Raw genomic sequence first — 25,538 nt, forward strand, 5'->3', positions numbered from 1 at the left:
GACAATGAAGACTCCCTAGGGCAAGGTTAGTCTCATCACCTTTCGTTTGGGGCGGGGTTGTGTGAGAAAGTGCCATCCTTCTTGCATTGGTATGCCCCCACTTTTTTCTGAACTGCTGATGTGCTTTGACTGAGTGTGCCCTGGGTTCCTGCCAGCCAGGTACCCAGGGCCTGTGTTCCTTCCCTAAACCTATGCTGAAACAAAAGGCCCAATTGGCATCTCTGTCCACCTGTCAGCCCCTAGTAAATGGTACCCTAGGTACCCAGGGCTTGGTGACCAGGGAAGACCCCTGAGGGCTGCAGCACTTATTGTGCCACCCTCAGGAGCCCTGTACCCTGACACCCACACACTGCCTTTGCAGGCTGATTATCTAAGTACAGAACTAAAACAAGAGTGGACATGGTACACATCCCCGTGTGCCATGCCCATCGAACCCACTGCCCTGGCATACTTCAGTCACCCCTCTAGATGGGTGCCCTATGCCAGAGGTGAGGGCACATGTGCATGAGCCCTGTGCCCCTACAGTAGCCAGGGTCATTCCTGGGCACTGTAAGTGCAGTGATGCCATTAAGAGTATATGGTGCTGGGAGGTTGTCATTACGAACTCCACAGCCCCATAATGGCTACACTGAAGACTGAAAAGTGTGGTACCAACCCGCACTGATGCCAGTGTGGGATTTAATGTAGAATGCGCCAGAGGACATCTTAGAGATGCCCTCCAAAACCCGAACCTACAATCCACGTCTGGGCTGAGTGGCTGCAGAGGCTGCCACACAGCAGACATGTTGCTGGACCCCTGGGTATAGAGCCCCCGCTCTCCTGGGCCTGCAACAATGCACATCCTGGGCAAGGTGCTATGTCTCCTCCCCCAGGATGGACAGGGGGAAGCTTAAAAGGCATGCCGCCTCTGAGAGCTTCTCCAGACCATTTGCTGTACCCAGCAACTGGCCCCCAGCAACTGCGCTGGCGGGAAGACTGGCAGGAAAAACTACGTCAGGAAGGGGGGGTGCAAACATTTGCCAACACCAACCCTCAGGTGGAGGAGGCGAGGTGAAGCACGGCCCCGGGCTCCAGCCATCTTGCAGATGGGGAGCCCTGCCCAATCCCAGCTAGGCTCCTGCCCCCCTCCCACAGCAGAGGAGCAGACTAGGGGGTGTACTCCCCCAGGACAGGGACTCATTGGTCCCTGCCCTTGCCCTACCTGTAACGCCCCTAAAGTTAGTATTTAGGGGCTCCCTGAACCTTCCTTCCTCAGATTCCGATAGCACAAAGAAGAAAGAAGATCAAGAAGAAGAAGACCCGTCGTGCAGCTGCTAACAACAGGACAACAACAACTGACTTGGCCCCAGCCCTACCGGCCTGTTGATCCTGGAACCTGCTCCTGCCTAAACCTGGCGACTCCCGCGGACAGCAACTTTGGGACACCCAGAGGACCTGCCTGCCTTGACCCTCTCGAAGATTGGAACTCCCATCAGCAGAGGTTCTGCTGCAATAACCCACCTGGTGCCCACCAGGAAGCTCCGGACCAGCCCACTCTGCACCAGCCGAGCCCGGGCCGGGCCAACCCGAACCAAGAACACGAGGACGTCCCCCCGGCAACTGGGACCCGAAGTCCAGTGCCCAAAGACCCTCCTCGACGAACCAGCCGACGCCTGCAGACTCAGAACCAGGGGCCACCCCAACCGCGACCAGCCGAGGGTAAGCTTTTCCGACACCCAAAGACACCCGACACCCAAAGACATCCCCGTGTGCCATGCCCATCGAACCCACTGCCCTGGCATACTTCAGTCACCCCTCTAGATGGGTGCCCTACGCCAGAGGTGAGGGCACATGTGCATGAGCCCTGTGCCCCTACAGTAGCCAACGCCATTCCTGGGCTCTGTAAGTGCAGTGATGCCATTAAGAGTATATGGTGCTGGGAGGTTGTCATTACGTACTCCACAGCCCCATAATGGCTACACTGAAGACTGACAAGTTTGGTACCAAACTTCTCAGCACATTAAACCCGAACTGATGCCAGTGTGGGATTTAATGTAGAATGCACCAGAGGGCATCTTAGAGATGCCCTCCAAAACCCGGACCTACAATCCACGTCTGGGCTCAGTGGCTGCAGAGGCTGCCCTGCCACACAGTAGACATGTTGCTGGACCCTTGGGTGGAGAGCCCCCCGCTCTCCTGGGCCTGCAACAATGCACATCCTGGGCGAGGTGCTATGTCTCCTCCCCGAGGATGGACAGGGGGAAGCTTCAAAGGCATGCCGCCTTTGAGAGCTTCTCCAGACCATTTGCTGTACCCAGCAACTGGCCCTCACCAGTTCTGCCCCCACTCTGGCAGGAAGACTGGCCGGAAAAACTAAGTCAGGAAGGGGTGTGTGCCAAACTTTGCCAACTCCACCACTCAGGTGGAGGAGGGGAGGTGAAGCACGACCCCGGGGTCCGGCGATCTTGTAGATGGGGAGCCCTGCCTAATCCTAGCTAGGATCCTGCCCCCCTCCCACAGGAGAGGAGCAGGCTAGGGGTGTACTCTCCCCATGACAGGGACCCATTTGTCCCTGCCCTTGCCCTACCTGTAACGCCCCTAAAGTTAGTATTTCGGGGCTCCCTGAACCTTCCTTCCTCATATTCCGATACCACAAAGAAGAAAGAAGTTCAAGAAGAAGAAGACCCGCTGTGCAGCTGCTAACAACAGGACAACAACAACTGACTTGGCCCCAGCACTACCGGCCTGTTGATCCTGGAACATGCTCCTGTCTAAACCTGGTGACTCCCGCGGACAGCAACCTTGGGACACCCAGAGGACCTGCCTGCCTTGACCCTCTCGAAGATTGGAATTCCCATCAGCACAGGCTCTGCTGCAACAACCCACCTGGTGCCCACCAGGAAGATCCGGACCAGCCCACTCTGCACCAGCCGAGCCCGGGCTGGGCCAACCTGAACCAAGAACACAAGGACGTCCCCCCAGCGACTGGGACCCGAAGTCCAGTGCCCAAAGACCCTCCTCGACGAACCAGCCGACGTCTGCTGACTCAGAACCAGGGGCCACCCCAACCGCGACCAGCCGAGGGTAAGCATTTCCGACACCCAAAGACACCCCTGCACCCGGAGCCCTGCAGCCCCCTGTGCCTCCCTTTGGGGTACCTACCTGTGCTCTAAGATCCCAACTTACCTCTCGAAGTGCTGGTCGCCCCTGGAGAGTCTCCGTCCCCCAACCTTACAGCCTTTGTTCCCTTTTCAAGATCCTCATTGGATAACATTGAGCGCCCGACAGCTCAAAAGCACCCTGCACCCAGCCGCATGAGTGCCTCTGGCTGTGACCCCTTTGTCCTATCCTACTTCCCCCCTTGCCCTGAGAAAATGACCAGGAGCCCAGCTCCCAGAGCCGTGTGGCCTGCTAGCCAGCAGCCACCAACCGAAGGCACCCTTTCCCTCTTTGGATATCATTGGGCCTACCTACCTCTGTACCCGGCCGCCCCTGTGCCGCTGGGATTGAACTAACTGTACCTAACTGACCCTGGGGGACCCCTGAGTCTATACCCAGAACCTTAACTTCACCAACCAAGTACTCATCTGGAAACCGGCAACCTGCCGTTGGCTACAATTGACCCATTTTGACTCGAAAATCTTCTAAGTGTGAAGTTTTGAAACCTGGAAATATTCACATAAAATCAGCCAAAGTCCGAATTCCGAAGTACTCACCTGTGACCAGGGGAGAAGCCAGTACTGTACCTTTGCAGCCCAGTACTGAACCACAAAAATAATCCCTAGCGAGTTTACTAGTAATCTGTATTTTCTCCGTAGGAACCCATTGTCTGCTTTTCTATGAAATTTCTTCTAAGTGTCTACTTTTGAAAACTGGAAATATTCTTTAAAAAACATGTGAAATACTGAAACGCAATTACCTACCTGTTTTGAGTTAAGCCCCCAGTGCTGGACCTAGGAGACCCGTGCTGAGTTACAAAAGTAACGCGATCGTACTTTACCTGCAACCTGAATTTTCTCCCGTTGAATAACATTGTCAGATTTACATTGAAAAGTTTCTAAGTGTGAACTTTTAAAACAGCTTTATATTCATGAAAATTCACTACAGTAACTAAAACGTTTTTGCTAATCTGGTTTAGCTTAGACCCCAGGACTGAATTCAAGATCTAGTCCTGGAACTACCAAAGTAATCCATAGTAGTAATCAACTGTAGTTATATGTAGAAAACCCATTGAGCTCAATGCTAGAGTGTGTTTTAGGATTGTGTTGCTTACTACCTATACTGTAATCATTGTGTGCACAAACTTTATTGATCCTTTGCAAAGTATTTACATGAGAGTACTCATCACCAGAAAAGTATATTTTTATAACTGTTGGTTCTAAAAATAAAACAACCATATCTGGTTATAAAAACAATTGGCCTGGAGTTCAGTCCTTGAGTGTGTGAAACCTTTTGCTGACTGAGTGACTACAATGAATGCTTTACACTGTACTCTGGTACTGCCTTACTGCTCGACCAAGCTACCACTTTGGAGAGTAAGGTCAGTTCTGACTTTAACCTCTGTTATATCTCTGGAGTTTGTGGACTCTATACACACTGTACTTCTTTATTGTCCAGTATATATAGAGCTACTTTCTCACACCATATAATACAGGATTTCATTTCTCCCCTCTGCCTCCCATCTCCTCCTCCAACTGCCAACCTTCCTTTCAACACATAGTCACTCATGCCCTTTCCACTGGTTAGCATAAGTAGAGTTCTACTGCCAGCAAAAACAGTCGAAGCAAAAAACCTGGCGGTGCACCACTAAACGGATGGTCATTTCCAACAGAGGTGCAGTAGTAAAACCCTAAGCTTTTGTTGTCAAAATGCTGAAACAGCCGCCCCCTGCTCTTAGGCAACAACAGGACCGGCTCATATTTATAAGAGACATAAAAGCTGTTCTGTTTCGTCAGCCCTTCCTAATCCTCACCTAAAACATCTGCCCAATTGAATCGACTCGGTTCTCAATGGAATGGTCAGAAAATAGATCTATCTAATTCTAAATAGGCCTACAGATAGCTATAATTTGTTCAGGAATTGAGGAACGCTGCCTTTTCAGTCACTTTGAAACAGCTTTTCATACCCTGCCTTTTCTGGGAATTTGAAGCAGGTTTTATGAGCATATTTAGGACCTTATTAATGTTGTTATTGGTAATTTGTAGATGGAAAGGTCCATCACCACACCTTGGAGAGCATTAGTGGAGCTTTTGCATTATTTGAGTTTCATGAGGATTGCTGTTTGTAACCTCTGTCGGCCAGGTCCATCTTGTATCCATCTCATATGATAGCAATAGGGCATCCCAGGTTAATGAGTAATTAAAACATGATTTTGTTTATGGGATTTACAACCTCTTTCTTTCAGTAGGATGGGCCAGGCAAATATGTTGGAGTTCTCTGGGTGATCATTGCTTGTGGCAGGAGATGAGCTGAGCGCTGCAGAGAAGCAGAGTGTCTCACACACTGATACAGTTCAACAGCTTGTGGCATTAAAGCCCTTTTTTAGCTTTTTTGCTAGCTTCTCTTTCTATCCAGAGCTAGATGGTTAGCGGGCTTTCTAAATCTACTATGATATAAAAATTCAAAATGCACCATTCTTTCCCAGACTCAGTGTAGAAAGGACATCAGTGGTACCTTGAAAGTGAGTAGCTTCGGTAAGGCCAATGTAATCTGAGATCGAATTTCCAGCTCGGACAGCAGAATTCATGACTCTTGTCAATGAACCCTTGAGATCCTCCTTTATTTAATTACTTGTCCTTGAACTATTTATGAAGCACCCCCAGTTACTAATCATTTAATGAGACTCATTTTTTTGAATTAGAAACTATTCTCTGCAATTAATGGTTGTGTAAATAAGATCTCAGTGTTTGATATGTGACGCCAAATTTGTCTTTGATTTACTTTTCTGTATAGAAATCAAATATATTTGGCTATCTTAAAGGCATTTAAATTAAGGTTGTTTGCGTTTTTGAATTGTGTCATTAGCCATCCTTAGAGGAATTGATGCAGTACTTCAGGTGCACAGTCATAGGTGGACTAAAAATGATGCATGTTTGTAATGGAAGATATGAAATTGCACTCTCTTTAAAGTATGTTACTCCCATTATATTTTCTAGCTCAGCCAACTTTGGATCTTATACAAGCTGTTCCAGAAACCCTTTTTATTGAAGACAAGCTTACGTTGTCATGCAGAATACATTCTTTTTTCCCAAAAACTCTTGAAGTGAAGTGGTATAAAAATGATGAACAAGTGCGTGAGAACATAAGCATTAGTGATGTCACCAGTGGACCAGATGGACTTTGCAACTGCACGACAAGCATAACATGTACTCCTTGTAATAAAGATGTTGGGAAGGAGTTCATATGCAGAGTCGGCCATGAAAGTGTGAAGGATCACAAAGGTTGTATCAAACACAAAGAAGCTAAATGGACACTTGAATATCTGAGTAAGTCACACATGTTTTCACTTCCTCTTGTTAAAAGTCTCTTGTCCTTCTCTGTTTTCTGTCCACAACCTGATTTTATTTTATTGAATTTCTCACTTCCAGTAATTGTATGCTCCTATATTCTTTGACACCATTATAATATTGATTGCAACTAACTACAAGCTTCTTTATAATCCCACCCTCTGTCCAAACTGTATCCCCTTCATTGCTACATGTATATCCTCTATATTGTGGTTCATTGTCATACTCAGACGTTTTTACTGGCCCTGGATTATGAATCTGAACCGAATCCTTCATGAGAAGAGGGAAATAAAAAACACAGCAGATCCATATTGGGCTCTATCTAGGGGTGGTATTTGTTTTAGCTGCATTGCTATTAATAAAGGTGCTCCAAATTGTATTTTAAAATCTATAAATAATGTTATGACAGCACAAGCGCGGGCTGTCAAAAAAACCTTTCCAATAATGCCCTTTCTGCCTCATACCCTTCTGACAGGCCTGGCTGTGGTATCCGTATTTTCTAACCTGAAATTGTCCCCCATTTTGTTACTCAGTTAGCTATTTGACGTTTCCCACCTACCAACTATCCTTTCCCTTTAAGCAAGAACATTGGGTGTGGCTATAGCAAGATCGCAGATCTGATGCTCTTGTAAGGAGGACCCGGCCTACCCTACTTAATCCTGTGTGATAGACCCCCAAGAAGTGCAGTTACCTACCTACACCATTGACTGATTAGGAGCTGTGGTGATGCCATCTGACCCCAGTGGGAACTGTTAATACCTCTCCCAAACCAATTTCCTGTCTGTCGAGCCATGGCCCTGACGGTAGAGGCTTGAAAGCATGAAGGCCAGGGGCTGTGCAGCCAGGCGGCCTTGAGCCCCAGAGCCCCAGAGAGGAGTGCAGTGCTATCCAGATCACCGATATGCCCTGTGATGTAGACGGGTGATTGCAAATCTAATGGTGGGTGGCCAGGCGCCTGGAAGAGCAGGCATCTGGTAAGAAGCTGGACCCCGTCAGCGCATATGACGCCGTCCGTCTTCTGGCCCTGCTGACAACTGTGTGAGGCACTCGTTACGCAGACCAGGGTGCACAGGCTGAAATTCATTTACTACAAGGGAGAAGAGCCCAGCTGTGGTGGTCGAAAAGCAAGGCTGCAGAGTGTAGGGCCCCCCTGTCGTTCTGTATCTGAAGGGACTGGTGGGAATGGAATGATCCCGAAGGGCAGAGGGCAGGTGAGCGGACCGGGACGGAAATTCCTGGAGCTGAAGGCTGTGGTATATCTGGGGCTCTGGTTGTGGACCCGACGTGAAGAGGATGGTGGAGTTCAACTCGGTGGGACCTATGACAGCAAGGAGACCTGGTTGCCCCTTGACTTGGGTCTGTAGTTATGTGGGTATGTGGGCCGGAGGCTCAGTCATCAGCATGTGAAACTGCATTAATACTGACCGAGGGAAGCCTGTTGCCTTTAGAAGATTGGGATACTAGATTATTCCGGGGGCTGAAGAGCGAGTTCATAACCGTGGTATATGGGCAAAGCTAAAGCACCTAAACTGCCAAAGGGCAAAACTATGATGCAGTGTACGACACCTCATGGCCTGCCACAGCAGGCAACCACACAAACAGGCTTGCAGAAAATCACAGAGCAGGAAGTGGTGGTGGAGGACACCTCAGGATCAAATATTATTGCAGCCATTAAGGCCCTTGCAAACAATATCAGAAGGGAAAACTAATTCTGTGTCAAAATGGGGTCAATTTGCTTCAGACAGGCCCGCGCAACTTGGCAGAAAGGGTGCAATTAGCAGAGGGTACCATCAGGGAGCTGAAGTCGGAGGTGGCTGCCTTGAACGACCACATAGTGCAGATGAAGAGCAGACCAAACATACTGGTTTCTCAGATTCCAGGGAGAGCTGAGGACTTGACTACACAATGATTTCTGGAGGAGTGGGTCTGACATTAGATTCGCCCGCAAGAACTCTTTGGACTGTTTGGAGTGAAAAGAGCTTGTCCTGGCCCCAATGCCTGGCACCTAGGATCCTCCTAACACAAAGTCTTAACAACAAGAAACGTGACTGTAGAGTACGTGCAGAAAGAGATATAGTAATAGAGTGAGTCTGCAGGTGGGCTATTTACCCAACTTACACCAGGAGGACTCAAGCCCAACGGAAATCAAATATAGAAGTTAAGCTAAAGCTCTGGTTGATGAACCTCAAGTACATTCTGGTGTTTCCAGCCCTGCTACAAGTTTTGGCACAGGGCAAAAGCCACTTCTTTGATAACCCAGAAGATGTCTGGTCTTGGCTGTAAATTTGGGGGAAAGTTGGTCCCTATCGACTGTCACTCTCTCGAGATAACCTTGGGCAGAGGAATTATAGATAGAGGGGCTATAAAGGCTGAACATGATCTAGAAGCTTTTGGTACTGAGGTGACTGGACTCCCCATGTGGTGGTGCAGGTTGATAGGACTCTAAGGCCAGAGCATGGATCCTCATCCAAGTGGGGTTGCTGTAGATGTCGGCTGGAGTTCTTCCAGAAATGACGGGCAAGGTATAAGGAGCTGATGTCACCTGAAGTGGTGGTGTGGTGGTTCCTAACCCGGATTGACAATTTAAAAGGTGGTGTTTAGGAAGGTGGGTATGCACATGCCTGTATATATTTTTAACGTATGCCCCTGAGCATACCGAACTGAACACTGAGTTGGAGGGATGCTGTTTTCCCATTGGGATGGGGACTGTATTTTCTGATGCAAAGACTGGTCAATTGGTCAAGTTCAAGTCACAGAAGGGGAGACTAACCACACAGATAGGCATACACTGATTGGTACAATACTCTGCTTTGACCCAATTAAAAGATGGCAGCTATAAATAGGAAATGTATGTCTCGGAATGAGCAGAGACTTGACACATTTCCCAAAAGATACAGGGCCTCATTTATGAGGTTTCACTGTAGGGCAGCGCTGCAGCCCTCCCTGCTGCGCTGCGCTACAGTAAAAGAAAAGGGCAGGAATGCCCCGTATCTATAAGATACAGCACATTCCTGTCCTTTCCCCCTGTGCCGGTGCACAATGGCCTGCCCTGCGCCAACGCAGGCACCTTTGCACCATGGTGTAAGAGTGTCTGTGTTGACGGGATGATTGTTTTTGTGCAGGAAGCGGAACCTCCTGCACAAAAACAATCACAAGAGGCTTTTTCCTTTTTCTATGTGTGCTGAGAAACATATACCATAATTACAACAGAGTTATAGGAGAATGGCAATTGTAAAGGAGCAGATAAACATATATTTTTAAGGAATACAAGAGAATAAGCCCCCTCTGGTGGATGAACAAGAGGTAAGGGCATTCATGGGTGGTGTGAGGCTAGAGAGACTTACAGCTACATGTGAGAGGTGTTAGAGGACCAAATTGGAGTACCCTAATTGGAATAAACTTTGGTGTGGATGGCCTGCGGTAAAACTCCTGGATAAAATCATTTTTTTTTAAAGAATCCAAGTAGGTGGATTGCTTACTGCCCAAAATGCAGGAAGTGGTGATAATCCTGGTTCCCAAAGAGGGCACAGATCTTACTCAAGTAACATCCTACTGTTCGATATGTCTGATAAATACTGAAACCTAGGTGTTGCGTTAGACCCCAGACAATAGATTTTGGGCATCATTAGGTCCCTTATACATGAAGATCAAATGCGGTTTATCCCAGGAAGAAATATGATGCTTAATATTAGATAGCTGATGCATATTATGCAGGCTCTGAGCATGACTATGTGCAAGTTGCCATTGACCCATAATGTGCTTCTGATACAGTGAGTTGGGCATATTAAGGGTACTGTTAGAATGTATGGGGTATGGTCCTAATTTCATTGACTGGGTAAAGTTGCTCTGCATATACCCAATAGCTAGGGTACAGACAAGAGGTGTGATCTCCGATACCTGGGTATTAGACATGGGTACAAGACGGAAGCCTGTTATACCTCTATGCGGTTCATCCTGAATGTGAGGGAATTTGGCTATCTGAGTAATCCACATGGGAACCCAGATGCAGGAAGGACCATCCCCATCCAGCCTGGGATATGCCCTGTTGGTTACTGTATTTGGAAAGTAACTATCCTCTCTCACTATAACACCCATGCTGCACTGTTTAACCCAATTTCAGTGTGCAGACTTGAGCGTGACCCTGTGTGCATGCTAGCATACATACAATGTTTTTTTTAAAGTGGAATCTTCGACTACCTGCTGCCCATCATTGTTTTATTTAAAAATGAGATAACCTATTTGGTATAAAAAAAAGTTGAATAAAAGCTTTATACATAAATCAATTATAATAATAAAAATTATAATTGTTGTTACCCTTTATATGTTGAGTGCGGCTTGAATTGGGAACACTGAATTCAACGTCCTAAGGTTCAATTTCAGGAACTAGAAATTATTACATTTTTAGCTCCTGATGAAGAGGCAGTCTTGTGTCTGTGAGAACATGTAGGTCCCACAGTCCTCTGCTTAACATCAAGTTCCTCCAGTTAACTGATTCCTGGACTGAATAGCAACTCCTGCGAGTAAGCAAGGTCACTCAAAACCTTGCACTAGTCAGACTCTCAAGAAGCTATGGGTAATGTTACTACAATAGGATTAGACTTTATGCATGAGCCAAGGGTGGTTGGTTAATTTGGGCAAAAGGGTTGCACCCCTGCCTCAGTTCTTACCTGTTTTTTAAAAACATGTGCAAGTGCTGAACTGTTTGGAGCTTCTGTATATTGTGGGTAATGTAAAGTGCTCTGAAACCCTACACTAGTATATAAAACAGATGGCATGTATGTGAGAGAAGGGCTATGGAGAGAGTAGGTTTGAAGGGTGTTAGTGAGGGAATCCGTGGCGGTGGGAGCAAAAGAGATTGTCACATCGGGCGCCTCCATTGCTGTAGCCAGCACTGGTGAACATGGTGTTGTGGGCAGATGTTCCTTTCATCAAATGCACTTGCAGTCTGGAGTTTGTTGCTCAGCTGGAATACGTAGAAGAGGTTGACATTCCCTCCCACCTTTTCCTTCCTCATGCAATTAAGGGGTATGCACAATACACCGTCCCATGGCTGTGTACCACACTCAGTATTAGTGGGGGCTGCAGGGCTGCGTTTTTGTTGCCCCTCTTAGGCTGAGTGATCAGACACTAAAGTGAGGGTTAGGTAGGAGTCAAGAGCATTGTGTGTAAGAAAAAGGTGCTGCAGTCTCAACCAAGAGCAGGAAATTATGTCTGTATGGTGCTGCACGTGGTACACTTTCTCCCAATTACATCTGCAAGCATCCATAACGAGGTGACCAAGTGCAGTACTCTCAAGTTTCTGAGGCCCATGTCTGAGCAGCTAATCCAGCTCAGGACTTTTACTGGCATTCTTGAACTTGTAGTCTTATAAGTTAGCCCATTATAAAATTGGGACTGCAAGACTTGGAATGCTAAGTAAATATCTGGTCCAGATACGTTGCTGATACATGGGGCAGCTGTGTTCCCTCATGCAGGCAACTTTAGTATGTTGTCTTAAGCCCCACTATCTTCGAAGTTCACCAGTCACTACTGCTCCTGCTCCTATATCAGTAACATGCTCCGAGGAGTAGAAGGACTAGGGCAGCTTCACTTTAAATTGATGAATGCAACTGAAACTTTACCTAGATTTTGAACTTAGCGTACAAAGACTAACCCAGTCCCTCTCTAGCTGCCTGTCGGTGGTATGTTAAAGCTGACATGTGGCCTTGAAGAAGGTGGCCCCTCCATGTCAGCCTCACAGAGATTGAAGTTTGAAGGCAATATAATCCACATTGGATGCTGTAGTGACTCGCAACTGGCCAAAAACATTTTGTATTTGGGACTTTCCCTCGACCATGAACTTCCCACAATGTGAATGACACAGTCTCCACATTACTGGCTGTTAGTGGTGGGGTGAAGAAGTGCTACAGTCTCTGAGGAAGTGGACCCATGTCAGCCTATGAAGATTGGCATTAAATAGGGAGTTTAAGACATTTGAAACTCAACATGGCATGTGACGGAGCAAGATTTCCTACATTTGGTACTTTACATGAAATTTTCGAAAAGCTGAGACAGACCCAGTCCCTGACTTGTAGGCTGCCAGTGATGGTGGGGGAGTGGATCCTCCAGGTCAGCCTTACAGGGGTTGCCGATTACAAGAACAAAAATTCCCAAATGAGTACCATTGAGTTGGATAACAATAATTATTTGTTATTCAGCACCAAGATTTTCCAAAAACAGAAATACATATCCTCATATGAGTAACGCTTTGACCTCTCTGGATGCTGTTCTCCAAACATGTATGAGTAGGTCTCAGTTACCAAGTAGACTTCTCACATGGCATACTATCATGAGCTCAAACACACCCTTAGTGTAACTGTGGCAAAGTTGCTGAGACCTCGAAATGGACGTGTTAGAAATTGGGCCTCTAGGTGGCAGAGGTATGCACTCTGTCCAAGCAGGGACCCCCAATCCTAGTCAGGGTTAGTCACAACCCAATCCTAAATTATCCTGTGCTCACCCTATGGTAGCTTGACACAGAGCAGGCAGGCTTAACTTAGAAGGCAATGTGTAAACTAATTGTAAAATACTTCACAAAAACAACACAATATATACACCACAAAAATACTCCACAACAGGTTAGAAAAAATAGACTGGTTTATCCTGAACAAAACAAGACCATAACGATCATAATTCATCAAGTAGAAGTCAAGATATTGATCTGATCTTCTCCAAGCAGTGAAGATAATGTGTCAGTTCTGAATCACAGATTGATGTCGGGGACCACGTCCTTTTTGAGCTGCGCAGGGATTTCTCCAGATCGGCACTGCTTCTGTTCCGATTGGCCCAGAGGTGACGATGCATCAATTAGCTAAAGAGCTGTAGAACCTACTTCTGAGGCCCCTAACTGAAGTGGGCACCTCAGGCAAGGGTAGGTCCAGCAACCATCTGAATTGCAAGAAGTCTTTTGTGTTCCTGAGACTTCAGAAAGCTGGAGCAAGCTACCAAGCCTTTGCAGATCACTTCGAGGGAAGGCAGAGTCCAGCTCTCCTTCAGCAGAGTCAGAGAGCAGCACGCAGTAGGGCAATAAGCTGAAAAGCTGTGTAATTGAGTCCTTTGAGCAGAACAGCAGTTCTTTTGACAGAGGTAAGATCCATAAGTGTCTGATTTGATGGGGTCAGAGAGGTGTACTTATACCCAAATGTGCGTTTGAGTGGGGGAAACTTCAACGAGTCGTTTTGAAGTCCCATGTATCCCTTTTAACCCAGTCCTGTCTGCCAGGCTATCTGTGGGGGGTAATCAATCCTTTGTGTGGGGTCATGCTACTACCCCTTGACGTGTAAGTATGAGACCCTTCCTCCTGTCTGCCCAGGAAGGGCCATCAGAATGCATTTGTATGTAGATTGGAACTCAACCACATCTAGCCTTCCTGTGTTTATGGCTGTTTGGAGGGAATGCACAAAAGGGAACTGTCGCCCAGCCCAGACAAGTATTGGAGACAGGCTTCAAGGCACACAGCACAGTAAGGGCAGAGAAATTTCCACTGTCTTAAAGTGGCATTTCTAAAATAGAAATGTTCAATCCAACTAAAGAGGGTTTATCATTACCATTCCAAAGTTATGAAACATGAAAAATTGAATCCTTTCCTATCAGGAATTACAGCTTAAAGGTACTTTAATGAATTCATAAAGGTAGCATATGAGAGGGGAAGTCCTTACAGCGGTGAAAAAGTCCAAGTCGAAGTTGCAGTAAACTGCACTCACAGGCCCTGCAATGGCAGGCTGAGTCATGGTAAGGGGCTAATTATGTGGGTGACCCAATCAGAAATGCAGGCCCAACAGTAGAATTTCATTTATAAGCCCTGGACACATGTAGTTCACTTCACTGGGGACTTATGATTACATTAAATATGCCAATTGGGTATGAGCCAATTGTACCATGTTTAGGTGAGACAGCACACGCACTTCAGGACTGATTAGCAGTAATAACATGCACAAAGTCCTAAAACCAGCAAAAACAAGTACAGAAAAATAGAGGGAGTCAGAAGAAATATTGGGGGAAGACCACCCTAAGGCCGTCAGGCCTAACACAAAGAATCATTACAAACTATATTATCAGCTACTTTAAGCTCCACATACTCTGATCTGCCTCCCCTCTAATAAGAACAACTCGTAAATTATAACCAGCTTCAAACAGATAATCTTTTGAATTAGCAAAACATGCCAGTTCCATATTTGTCATGTTTTCATGCAACACAACGCAGTACAGCAAGAGTGCAGCACAAGTAGAAAGAGGGAACAAAACGAGTGGAAATAAATATACTTTTCTTTGTTATGCCTCCCCTGTGAAGGCGTAGCATTTTGACGCATTCCCAGGTCTACCACTCATGGTAAATCTGGGAATGTACCAAAATACATGGTGGATGCATGGGAACACCCATGCCTCACACACAGAACGTCTTCCCTGGGGCAGAGAAATGCAAGGAAGCGACTTGCATTGCCTTGTATTACTCCAGATTTACCAAGCACCGCAGGGCCACGTAAGGTGGCTGTGCGTGGCTTGGCAAAATTCATCTAGATTATGCGTCACACTTGTGTTATCTTATGTGGTGCAAGGGTGTTACAAAACTTTGATAAATATGCCCCATAGTCTTTTCTTGCCTTGCTCTGTTGCTCATATTCTTAAAACTAGGGGCAACCCAGTAACCTTGGGACCTGGGTAGTACAGTAATATAGGAAAAAATGGTCCCTGAATGGGGAAGTGTGACCTCAACTTCCACTGAAACCTAGTGAATAACCATCAATAGATTGGTTTTGCTAGAAAGAATATATTGTATTTGATTCCTCAAGATTTAGAATCTTATGAAGACGAAATCATTTAACTCTGTTAATGTATACTTTTGAAATTAGAGGGGTGTTTCCCAAACGAAGCAACGGTGCAGGAAAAGTGAAGTACATGAGTAAGAAATGTGCTAGAACAGTTGTTAGATCTAAACTCTAAAATCTAACATAGAGTTGCAGTCTCCTGAATTTCATAAACAGTACAGTACACCACTGTAGTGTCAACGATTCGACCCCTAGAGGTTATTTGTACGCGAAGTGAACACAGTGTTGGCCCAAAATCAATTTGAATCGCCTGCATAGGTGCTCAGCTTTCATTACCTATCACACAATTTCCATTCATATGGAAAGCATTACAATTAGATTGATCCAACTTGATTTTGGGCTAACACTTTGTTTACTCCATGTGATTTCAAGACCTATGAATTGTGGATCTATTCCTGAATGTACTGTTTGTTATTTGCTGCATGAGTACTACCTAATTCCACTCCTCGTCCTGATGATGACCCTGTACAAATAACCTCAAGGGGTCGAAACATTGACACTATAGTAGTGTACTGTACTGTTTATGAAATTCAGGAGCATGCATCTCTGTATTAGAGTTTAAATCAAACAACTGTGCATCCTCCACAGTCACCATTTATACATATATTGTATAGCACTAGCCCACTTCTTGCTCATTTACTTCACTTTCACTGTGCCATTGCTCCGTTTGGGAGCCCCTCTCTTATCTCTAATGCATATGGTAACAGAGTTAAATGATTTTGTCATCATACGATTCCAAATGTTGAGTAATCAAATAAAATATATTCTTTCTAGAAAAAAAGATCTATTGATAGTTATTCACTAACGGCCATATTATCAAGAATGGTGATAACATTATCGCCGCTTTAGCGGCAGGAAACTGCCGCTAAAGCAGACATAATGTTATCGCCATTCTTGATAATATGGCCCTTGGTTTCTATAGAAGTTGCGGTCACCCTTTCCCCAAAGGAACCATTGTTTCCTATATTATTGCTCTGTTGCTCTCCTTTCCTTTGGGGATAAAAAGAGACCTAGCATCCACTGATAGACAAAGGAGCACCTTCAAGGTATACAGTTTTAACCGTGATGACCTCAATGTGCCATACATTGGATACAACAGTAGCTCCTTCGAAGACAACTGTATTTCTGTAAAACTTCCATTCGAATAAAAAAAAAAAAAAAGTAATGCCAAAGGAAATATATGAAAGAAACAGCAATCTTCTCCCTATTCTTTTCTAATCCTGAATGTGTGGCAATTATGTGAACGTTGTTCTTGATTTATTGGCATTTTATTCTTAACATAGAAATCAAGATATTGCATACCATGTTCCCCAACGCCGCTGACACCTGCCCTAGATGCGCTTTGGATGATGCGTCACTGACACATATGTTGTGGAATTGCCCCAAACTGGGCTATTTCTGGACTACTGTTAATGACATGCTTACGGACGCAGGTGCATTGATGCAACCTCTCACCATGGAATACACGCTCCTGGGGTTGGGTCCTACGGTGCGTAAGAGAGGTGTGGCATCACGTTTTACTGATATAGCACTGCTGCTTGCGAAGCGTGCCATTACAATGAGGTGGAAGTCTCGCACGCCACCTGACCCGGACTTGTGGAAAACGGAACTATTGCGATGGGGTAAGGCAGAGGGTGCGGCGCTACAACGTGAGGAACGCAGAGGCCTCAGAAAAACACCGATCTCACTGGATTGGTTTACCATATTAGGGAGGTTAGAATCAGGGAGTGATGTAGAGTCTGATATTTCAATGCCGTAATCTGTACTGAGCGAAACTATTGAAGGGCCTCCATGCACCTCGCATGACCATGTTGCACTAAATTGAGGCACGAGTTGACTTGTGCTACAAATGCTTGTAACATTGTCTAGTTGTGTAAAACACGGAAATATGCGTTGTAGAATTGTTCTGCCTGTAGGGGGCGCCCTGGTACTAACTACTATATGCACTAGCTTGATAGGAGTGTCTAGGGTGGGACTTTCTGTGGGTGGAGGGTGGGTTTTTCTATAGTTCTTCCGGGGATTCTTGGATTGTCTGATGACACTACGAAAGCCTTAAAATGTTTGACATATGCACTGTTACTGAGATTGATGGAGCGGTCTTGATCCTGTTTGATGTTATACTATTGACAATGTAATCTTGCTCTAATTATCCTGTTAATAAACAGATTTAAAAAAAAAAACATAGAAATCAAGATGAAAAAACATTCATATGAACAAAAACCTTTTATTTCATGAGATCAGACAACAAACAATTCTGACATGTCAGGCACTGCCATACTCAAATATAAATAGTGGGTATGATATATAAAAGAGACAAATTATGTTTTCATTGGTCTTTGGTTACATTTTCCATCATAATTTAACAACACCATATGTGTATTATAATGTGAAATAAACTCAACAATACTGAGGAAGGGCACTATACCAATCAGCCGCAAACCACGTGTTGGTTTAAATTTGTCCATGCAAAATTTTAGATTTTTGGGAAAACTGTATAGAACTATCTATTAAAAATATTACAAATCTAGTTGTGGTGTTTTATTCAACTAAGTTTTTATCATAAATTTGAGCGTCAGGACCGGTCTTCCATGACTCTGTACTTTGCTGTTGGTCAGCTTCTTCTGTTCGAATGGAGAGGCTGCTTGCATCACAACAGAGTGAATGAAAAGGGGGCTGTCATCAGTGCAATTATTATTCTTTTGTTACTTTGGTTGTGGTCTCCAAATGTTTTCCTGTCGGATTATACTGGCCTTTAGCAGTGATTGATTGAAAAAGCTTTATTCGAGTTATACACTCATAAAAGCACACGCATGTAAGTTTATACATTCAAAACTCTTAACATACATTTAACAGCATATACAATTAAAATTCATAATTCACACACATAAAATATTTAGCAACAATAATTAGTGCAAGCTTTCTCAAAAAGTGCTAAGACTCAATGCATGTTGAAAGATAAAACCCTCCGCCTTGTGGACCATGCCCAAATTTATACAGTCAAAACTCTTAGCATACATTTTAGCAGCATATTTCAATTAAAATTCATAATTCACACACATAAAATACTCAACAATAATAGTTAATGCAAGCTTTCTCAAAAAGTGGTAAAACTCAATGCATGTTGGGAGATAAAGCCCTCCGCCTTATGGACCATGCCCACCCCAGGTATTTTGCTGTTCCTACTACAATGGACATTTCGGTGGAGGTACAAATAATTCTCAACCCCTCAACACCACTTAGTACACCAAGATTTCTACAAACAGGTGCCAACCAGGATTTTCTCGGGTTTACGTAGGCCTCACACAAAAATAAGAAATGTGCGATACTTTCATTGGTGGCACCACATGTCGGGCAACACGAACTACTACTAGTTCTCCAACTAGACGTCAATGACCTCAAGGGGAGGGAACCTGCCCTTAACTGGAAAAATAATTTCCTATCTAACGGAACAGTTATAGTGTCCGGATACTGTTCTAGGGCAGGTCTCATTTTAATTTCCATAAATCTACCCCCCATAGATTCTGAGTTTACGCTCCTCCAGAGCTTCTGTTCTATGTAATCCCAATATATGGCCTTCATAATATTTTTACTAGGGAATACTTCCCCGAGGGGATTTTCCCAGAGATTGGAGAGACCGAGCTCAGCGAGGACATCCCTGAGCATCTTCAGCCATGTAATTTTGTGGAAGACATCTGATTTAACTAGGGCTAAAAAACCCTCAGCATAGTGTCTAATTTCTGGGGTCGTCCATAGCCGTCTCCAGAAGAGGATAGGCCTTAGTCGGGCACGATCGCTAACCAATCTCCTTCCTAGATCCAGACCTAGTGGTATTAGTGGGGTGCTTTGGGGGAGACTTGTTATTCCTCTCAGAAACCTGTTCTCGGATCTTTGGAGGGTATTAAGCCTCTCAAAGCCCCAAACTTCAGCCCCATAAAGGGCTGCACCCAAGGCTTTTGCATCGTAGACCATGAGGACAGGTTTTATAGGCCTAGTTTTGGATTTTACTTGTTCTACCCGGAGTGCTCCTGAAATCTGCTGGTGTTTCAGTACCGCCTTCTCAATATGTCTCGACCAACCAAATTTACTCGATATCTCCACCCCTAGGTATGTAAAAACATTTACTACCTCCAGTTTGGTGTTGTTCAGGGATACCCTTGGTTGGGATTGGCGCCTTTGTACGAAAACCATCAGCTTTGTTTTACTTACATTGACTTCGAGACCTTGTTCTTTACAAAACATATCAAATATGTTCAAGGCTCGCTGGAGTCCTGCCGGGGTTTTGGACACAATCAGGGTGTCGTCAGCAAACATCAGGATCGGAACCCTGATGCCCGCTAGCGAAGGTGCATCTACCCTTGCATCCAACATCCTATCCGCTATACCGTTAATGAACAAGGAGAACAGCAGGGGTGCCATGGCACATCCCTGCCGTACCCCCCGGTCAACTGGGAAATTAATGGTAGATTCCCCGTTCCTCCCCCACTGGACTTTAGCAAAATTGCTTTCGTGGAGACGCATTATTAATGTAAGCAACTCAAGTGGGACCCCTATCTTACTCAGAACAACCCACAGCTTACTCCTAGGCACCAGGTCGAAGGCAGCCCTCAAATCTACAAATGCTACATAAAGGCTGCCTTCGCCAAGGAGTACAGTCCCCCACCGTAGCATGGTGAAGCGAAATATTTGATTGACCGTGCTGGTTGCCCGCCTAAATCCTGCCTGGTAGGGGGATAGAGCATTATTCTCATCTACCCAGGCCATAAGTTTGTCGACCACCATCTTCCCCACCACTTTTTGGATAGTGGCCAGCAAACTTATCGGTCTATAATTTGCCGGGAGTGACCGATCGCCTTTCTTAAAGATCGGTATTATTATTGCCCCCTTCCATATATCTGGGATTTTAGCCCCTTTAGCGAGGGCATTTCCCAGCATGGTCACATACCTTGCCCACCGAACCTTATCGTGTTTAAATATATCTGAGGGAATTCCATCTAACCCCGGAGCTTTCCCCCCTTGCAGTGTTGAAATTACAAGTTCAGCTTCTTTATTTGAGAATAAATCTCCCTTGCAAAATACCACTGGGATAGGTTCTATGGCCATTGTGTCCCTATTCTCTGCATACTGGGGTTTGAAATACTCGACCCATGATGCCTCATTAACATTGTTGTCTGGGTTGTTTGGGGTACCACCTCTGCCCCATTTCACGATTTTCCAAAAAAGTCTGGAATCTCTTAACCCAGAAGCCTCGAGTAACTCCTCCCAATGCTCCTCATCCCACTGCTTCTTAGCCTTACGGATGTTATCATTGTATTGTTTCCTGGCAATACTAATCAACGCCTTATCTCTGCTTTTGATTGCCCTACCCAACTCCAATCTAGTTAACCTGCACTGCTTATTAAACCATCTCGCCAATTTGATAGGTGCTTTTCTATTTGCCTTAACTAATTTAATAAAATGCGGTTTTATCAAAGAAAAGAATGTGTCATGTATGTCTGTTATTAAAGAGGAACCCGGTATTACAGGGTTTACTGTTTCCATGGCGGCGATAGCATTATCCACCTCCAAGTTAATGTGATCCAAGGAGGCCAGATTGGCCAGCACATTTGGCCATTTCACCCTTCTTGAGTCATTAGCCATAACAGGTACAATCTCGCTACATGATTCTGGGTTGTCAGGCGCAGCCCTCCACCATGAATGGGTAACACAAAGGGGATTATGATCGCTTTCTAATCTACCCTTAATTTCCAGATCGCCCACGCCACACCATAACTCGAGACTACAGATGACATAGTCAATCCTACTTTTATTATGGCCATTATCGAATGTGCAATTTCCTCCTTGGTCGCTCTTTGTCCTGCCATTAAGGGCCCTCAGACCATATTCCAAACATAACGCATTCAACAACAATATATCTTTGGTCCACCGCTTCACTGGTATAAGATTTAGGTTTGGGACACCCCATTGGGCATCTTCCTCCTGTCCTATCGAATGTTCCGTGTTTTCTAGAGGCTCAAATGTCCTGTTGAGGTCACCAGCCACAACCACTCTATTTCCCAGTGACTGTGATTCTAGGAAGGTGGATAGAGCTTCTAGGGTGGGGGAGTTCCCAACACATGTACCCCTAGCATAAATGTTGTAAATATCTATCACACACCCCTTTCCTAGTGATAACCTTAATAATTGTATATCCTTACAGCCTAGGTCAATCACTTTTATTTTAACTTTTGAATTTTGCTTGATCCAGGCTGTTAGACCTCCCATAGGTCTGCCCCTAGGGCCTCTACTCGCTGGTATACAAAAATTTAAATAACCTGGGAGGTAAATTGGATCACAAGCCCACGTCTCTTGAAATAGGCACATTTCAAACCCATTAACAAAATCTATCCAGTGTTGTGACAACAGTCTAGTGCCCAACCCTGCTATATTCCATGAAAGAAACCTCCCCATGGTGTCGCCTTTACAGGTGCCCCTTTCGGTAACTACCATAGCCGGTGAGTTGGTCAAGCTCTCACAATCACCGCCCTCTCCTGGAACAATATCTGCACAGTTAACATCTTTACCATCATTTGTACCAATACTTAATGGAAGTCTGAGTTCACCCCCCCAATCTACCAGACATGCCATAGTGCCCCCCCTCATACTTCCACATTCCCTGTCAGTAACCACTTCATCTAAATTACACATTACATCCCCATTGGATGCCAGTGTTGCCTCCAGGATACTTCCCCTGGCCATTTTTTCCCCAAAATCAATGTGTTCAACTGGTTTCCGTCAACATCCCCACCTCATATACCCTAGCCCATTATAGGAGTTATATACCTGTTTATAACTGTCGTTTGGTCGTGGGATAGGGGCAGAAAAGGGGCTAGCCTCTACCCAGGGAGGGAGACTAGTTCTCAATGGCTCATTACTCCCCCCAGAATAAGTGGCCACCGGTCTTGGATAAAAGAAGGTGAGATCCACAACACCAATCCCACCAATACTAATATTCCAACCAGGTCTCGTAATTAACCCTACTACCCTTGGGTCTTGGAAGTTAATTATAATACACTCGCCCCCCTGTTTTTTCAAGGTATTCCCTATCCAATTGACCCTTCTAACCCCAATAATCAGACCATCCACTCCCCCTGGAAAAGGTCTATTGACCCGTAGCCAATGCATGGCTTTGTTTTTTAGCATGTCATAGGTTTCTCTTTGACCTTCCAATAAGGGTGGAACATTGGTGAGAATAGCCACATAGGGGTAGGAATCAGGGGTGAGTTGTACCGGGGGTATCCTAGTCGGAAATTTAGTCACGTGTGATATTGGTTGGCAACGTTCTGGGGCAACAAGGCACAGTGGGGCAGCATTTTCCAATGCTGTGATAGCATTATTTCCATCAGCTATGGTATTTCCATCCCTTACAGGGCCACCCCTACTTACTATCTGGGGGGCAAGCGGCACAATTGTTCCGACACCATTATTACAGTGGGTTTTAACATTACCTGACAATGTGCCATGTCTTATTTCCGAAGTAGTTGGCAAGGGTGGAATATTTTTATTAGCGGTAGTGGCAGAGTTTTTTGGACTGTCCTTTCTACCTTTAGCTGTAGTGCTATTAGGCTTAGTTTTCCCGCAATTGCTATTACTTACAGTAGACGATGGCTCAGCGATGTTCTTACTGCTCTGCCCATTACTCCGCTGAGTAGATGCACCACTCGCAATTGGAGGTTGTAAATCAACCAACGTGGCACCTGCATCTCGCTCGGCTATCTGTTGGTTTTTCCCATTTTCTCCCATTTTATTGCAAGACTTAATTAGAGATTTTATGGAAAAAAAATTGTCTAAGCTAGCCTGCTCTAGATGGTCCAGTTGTTCTGCTAGCTTTTTAAGTCTAAACTCAAAGGGGTTTAAGAGGGAACGTATTAATTTTTCCAACTCCAAAAGAAATTCAGGGTTAGATGTTAGTGGCCCAGGGGATGCTATAGTAATAGGATCTACACCTGATGATACTGGTGTCGTAGGGGACACCAATATTATGGTGTCTACACCTACTGGGACAGCTTCTCCCTCTCCCGTTGTTAATCCAATGAAATTCTCTACAGGGACATGGCTTGGGGGTGTTTTAGTGCCCAACTTCCTATACTTCCTTGCGGGTTTTGGGGCTAGACATTTTTTAACAGTGGCACCCCTTTTCCTTTTTGGACAGGGTTTGATTTTATAGCTTGTGCTTGGGCACAGACTTTTAGTGTTACATTTTGCCCATTAGATGATTGGCTGGAAGCATTTAAGTGCTCTGCGGGCAAAGTAGTAGCTACTATGTCTAAGGGAAAAGTACCCAGTGACTCATTAGATAAAGATAAATCATGCGAAATATCATGTGTAGCTGGTAGTACAATAGATGATAACGGGGTAACCAATGAAGGGAAGCTTTGGCCTTGGTGTTTCTCGAGAGGGGTTTTCATAAGCTCTATCGACAACCTACGCCCAGCACGTCTTTCTGCCAAGGCAATCTCCCTATCAATATCCTGGGGCAGCCGTTTAAAATATGTATCTAGGGGGCCCATGACGGCCGTCTCCACCTCGCCCATAGAAGGCAGCAGGGTGGAAGTGCTTGTAGGACAAGCCATATATCGAACCCCCCTACTACCTAACAATATAGTAACAGATCAGGGTACAATTGCTAGACAAATGGTTTTCGGCAATACCAGAACTGTAAATGTTAGTGGGGTGTCCCAGCCCAGCCACCTTCGGCCACTGACGGCCACAGACGGTCCCGCCCTTGTCCCGGGCTTCTCCCGGCTCTTCCGCGCGCTTCCGCGCAGCGGGAGTGGCTGTATCTATTTATAAGTCTATACAAGAAGGGGAGGAGCAGACAGGGAGAGCGGCCCAGGTGTTCAAGATTGGGGCTGGCAAGCGCTCCTGGGAACGGTAGTCCCTACACAGCGCCTGCACTCGCTCGCAGCCCCGCCTGTCACTCGCCTTTGGTGGGACACAGTCCGAGTTCCTGATGATCCGGTGAAACACCCCACACGAAGCGGGACCCGCGGAGCGGGTTCCGCAAGAGGTAGGAGGGTTTTTAAAAATGATGAAGAGAGCTCCGTCCAAAGCGCTGCAGTAATTTTCAAAGATAGCAGTGGCATAATGTCTTCTGCTCCCTCTCAGCCATACTCTGGAGACTAAATACATGCCTTGCCTGACTTGTTAATGCCCCTGTTAATGGCCCTCCTCCTGGAAGATACTTACTTGCCTGCTGCCAGAGGCTAACACAATTGGGATCAACAAGGCCACTGACGGAAAAAAAGCCATCTGAGAGGGTGACTTAACAAGCTGGCAGAACATTTTTCAAATTTCATAGCTCTTCCTTTGAAGTGAAAATGCAGGAACTACAGTTGATTCCCAGACACACTCTAGACTTTCTGTCTGAGTACTCAGCAGAAGGCAAAACCAGTTCTAACTTTTAGCTGCAGGTCCTGGTCCCTCCTGCTTTCCAGTGCATATGCGATGCCCTTCCCTCTCTAGGAGAAGGATAGGGCCATTTTGATTGAGGTGATCTGGGACGGTTTGCAGTAAACTGAGAAAAGAAGCAATGAAATTGAGTGTGAGAAAATTGCATAAAAGTAGGCAGGATTGGATTTAAGGAATTATCCATTGTTTGTTGTAATGCCAATCTTATCCTTTGCACTAACATCACCTCCTCAGAACATTTCTGGTCCTGAAAATAAAAGATATTAAAGGAAGAAGACTCTGCCTGGCTGTTGTAAGAAGACGACTCAAGGACTTTTGACTCCTTGAAGGGTCAAATGTTTCAGCTACTTTTATATGCTACGGGGACATTAAAGCACAAGGAATGGGATGTCAAGAAGGCTTAGCATGGGAGTATCTGGCCTCTCTTGAGTGCTGTGAAGATGCCTTAACTAAAGAAGGTGAGCTACGTTTAAGGTCTTTTTAGCAGCACAGTGTTTAGGTGTATCTGGGCGTCTGGACTAAACTGTTGCAGGATCTCCACATGCCAAGCTGTCACCCTCTTCTGTATTTCAAGTTGCAGCTGCTAAAGCTTTCTTCTAAGTCCAGCGGTATTCTAGTACCCATTTATGGCTGATGATGAAAGAGGCTGCATCTGGGCTCAGCCTTTCTCTCTAGAGGTCTATAGAATACTGAATACGCCAAAGGGAACCTGCTTTTGGGCAAAGCCAACAAATAAAATATG

The 25,538-nt window shown here is 45.4% G+C and overlaps 1 protein-coding gene across 2 annotated transcripts in view; it reads left to right on the plus strand.

Annotated features, from left to right (window-relative positions):
* Nucleotides 1-25,538, plus strand: part of LOC144822968 (uncharacterized) — a 567,214-nt gene that overhangs the window by 355,906 nt on the left and 185,770 nt on the right. For both annotated transcript variants that reach the window (XM_078681053.1, XM_078681055.1), the window contains exon 7: nt 6,135-6,464. In XM_078681053.1, the coding sequence (XP_078537179.1) occupies nt 6,135-6,464 (330 nt within the window). The remainder of the gene's footprint in view (nt 1-6,134; nt 6,465-25,538) is intronic.

Source organism: Lissotriton helveticus, chromosome 3_1, assembly GCF_964261635.1.
Source record: "Lissotriton helveticus chromosome 3_1, aLisHel1.1, whole genome shotgun sequence".
Lineage (NCBI taxonomy): Eukaryota > Metazoa > Chordata > Amphibia > Caudata > Salamandridae > Lissotriton > Lissotriton helveticus.